This window comes from Cebus imitator, unplaced genomic scaffold (genome assembly GCF_001604975.1).
Source record: "Cebus imitator isolate Cc_AM_T3 unplaced genomic scaffold, Cebus_imitator-1.0 Scaffold446, whole genome shotgun sequence".
NCBI classification, from domain to species: Eukaryota; Metazoa; Chordata; class Mammalia; order Primates; family Cebidae; genus Cebus; species Cebus imitator.
This window is the reverse complement of record NW_016107761.1, coordinates 426,310-428,400: the sequence shown is the minus strand read 5'-3', so window position 1 is coordinate 428,400 and position 2,091 is coordinate 426,310. Positions and strand designations below refer to the sequence as shown.

At 46.9% G+C, this 2,091-nt stretch overlaps 1 protein-coding gene across 1 annotated transcript; it reads left to right on the top strand.

The window, feature by feature from the left end:
* Positions 1–835: 835 nt before the first annotated feature.
* Positions 836–1,759, top strand: TAS2R41 (taste 2 receptor member 41). Its single transcript, XM_017511280.1, has one exon. The coding sequence runs from the start codon at positions 836–838 to the stop codon at positions 1,757–1,759; it is 924 nt and encodes a 307-aa protein (XP_017366769.1).
* Positions 1,760–2,091: the final 332 nt, after the last annotated feature.

Sequence of the window (2,091 nt, the reverse complement as noted above, 5' to 3'; positions counted from 1 at the left end):
AGTGATAGGCTGTCACTCCAATGATTGTGTTATGATATTTAAGACCCCATCTTGTTAGCAGACTCCCTCTAGAGACTGCTGACTTGACATATGCGGTCATGCTGAAACAGCTCGCTTGGCAGAGACTCGGGAGAGGCCTCTAGGACCAAGAGCAGCCTCCCATCAACGTCTAGCAAGAAACAGGGGCTCTCAGTCCTGCTTCGGAAGGTCCCTCAACCACAAGATAATGAATTTTCTCACTGGAAATATAAAACCAGTTTAAAACATCATTTACATCTCAGGATTCATGAAGGATCTAAGCAGAGATTTGGATGGAGAGGTAGACGAGGTATTTGATTTTGAAGAGATTTGTGTGCAAAGGTAGCAAGGTAAGCATGGATGTGTAACAGGGAAGTGCTGAGACAGAATTATTTGGTGTCACTATTTTTCCTGGTATCTCCTATACTTGTCTCTATATTTAAAGTCTTGAGAACGGTCTGATGGGAAGAGGAGTGTTCATATAGCCTGAGGATGAAACTCCCATAGAAACCTTGAAAAATCATAGACACTGATATTAAACATGGCAGCATGTAGGCAAAACCAGATAAGGCAAATTAGGGCAGTTTATAGGCCTAGTGGTAACTAACACTAGGGGAAATTTGCATCCTGTCTGAGCCAAGAGCACACCTCTCCTCTTTAGCCTGAGCATTCTCTTCTCTAAGTGAGCTCTGGTCCAGATACAGAGCCTGACCCCTCTTTGGTACTCCCATGAAAGATTAAAAGCAGGATTGTGGCTAGGGGCTGGGAGGAGGCCACGGACCAAGGCACCCAAGTGGGAACTGCAGGGAGGGTCAGAATGCAAGCAGCATTGACGGCCCTCTTTATGTTTCTCTTTGTCCTGCAGACTCTTCTGGGGATTTCAGCGAATGGCTTCATTGTGCTGGTGCTGGGCAGGGAGTGGCTGCGATATGGCAGGCTGCTCCCCTTGGACATGATCCTCATTAGCTTGGCTGCCTCCCGCTTCTGCCTGCAGTTGCTTGGGTTGATACACAACTTCTACTACTCTGCCCATGTGGTCGAGCACTCCGGGAATCTCAGTCAACAGTTCTTCCGTCTACACTGGCACTTCCTGAACTCAGCCACCTTCTGGTTTTGCACCTGGCTCAGCATCCTGTTCTGTGTGAAGATTGCTAACATCACCCACCCCACCTTCCTGTGGCTGAAGTGGAGGTTCCCAGGGTGGGTGCCCTGGCTCCTTTTGGGCTCTGTCCTGATCTCCTTCATCACAACCCTGCTGTTTTTTGGGGTGAACTACTCTGCATATCAAGAATTTTTAATTAGAAAAGTTTCTGGGAACATGACCTACGAGTGGAATACAACAATAGAAATTAACTATTTGCTGCCCCTGAAACTGGCCATATGGTCCATTCCTTGCTCTGTTTTTCTGGTCTCAATTATGCTGTTAATTAATTCCCTGAGGAGGCATGCTCAGAGAATGGAACACAATGGCCACAGCCTGCAGGACCCCAGCACCCAGGCTCACACCAGAGCTCTGAAGTCCCTCATCTCCTTCCTCATTCTTTATGCTCTGTCCTTTCTGTTCCTGATCATTGATGCTATAAAATTTACGTCTGTACAGAATGGCTTTTACTGGCCATGGCAAATTCCCATCTACCTGTGTGTATCTGTCCATCCCTTCATCCTCATCTTCAGCAACCTCAAGCTTCGAAGCATGTTCTGGCAGCTCCTGCTGTTGGCTAGGGGCTTCTGGGTGGCCTAGATGGCGTGGTCTTCTTATCGAGACCCCTAGAAAAGAAAGATGAGGATGGCAGAGCTATGGCCCACCGACATGGAGGTGTTTTCATAGGTACCTAAATACTGGGTCCTACTATGGGGCTCCTCCTCTGGGAAGCAGAGGAGACAAGGATATCTGGGAAGTCTCTGAGCATGCTTCCCTTCTTTGGAATATTATTAAAATGTAATCCCATGGATTCCAGAAAGCCAGAATTGTCCTTAAGTTCAGAATATGTTAATACGACGCTGTGCTATTCTTTATGTTTGTACACCTTTGTTATTTGGATGGTTTTCGTTTAGTGTTAACTGTGCCATTGC

Bases quoted from the DNA above. Each gene is read 5' to 3' on its own strand.
- TAS2R41 (XM_017511280.1), top strand. From the start codon at position 836: ATGCAAGCAGCATTGACGGCCCTCTTTATGTTTCTCTTTGTCCTGCAG.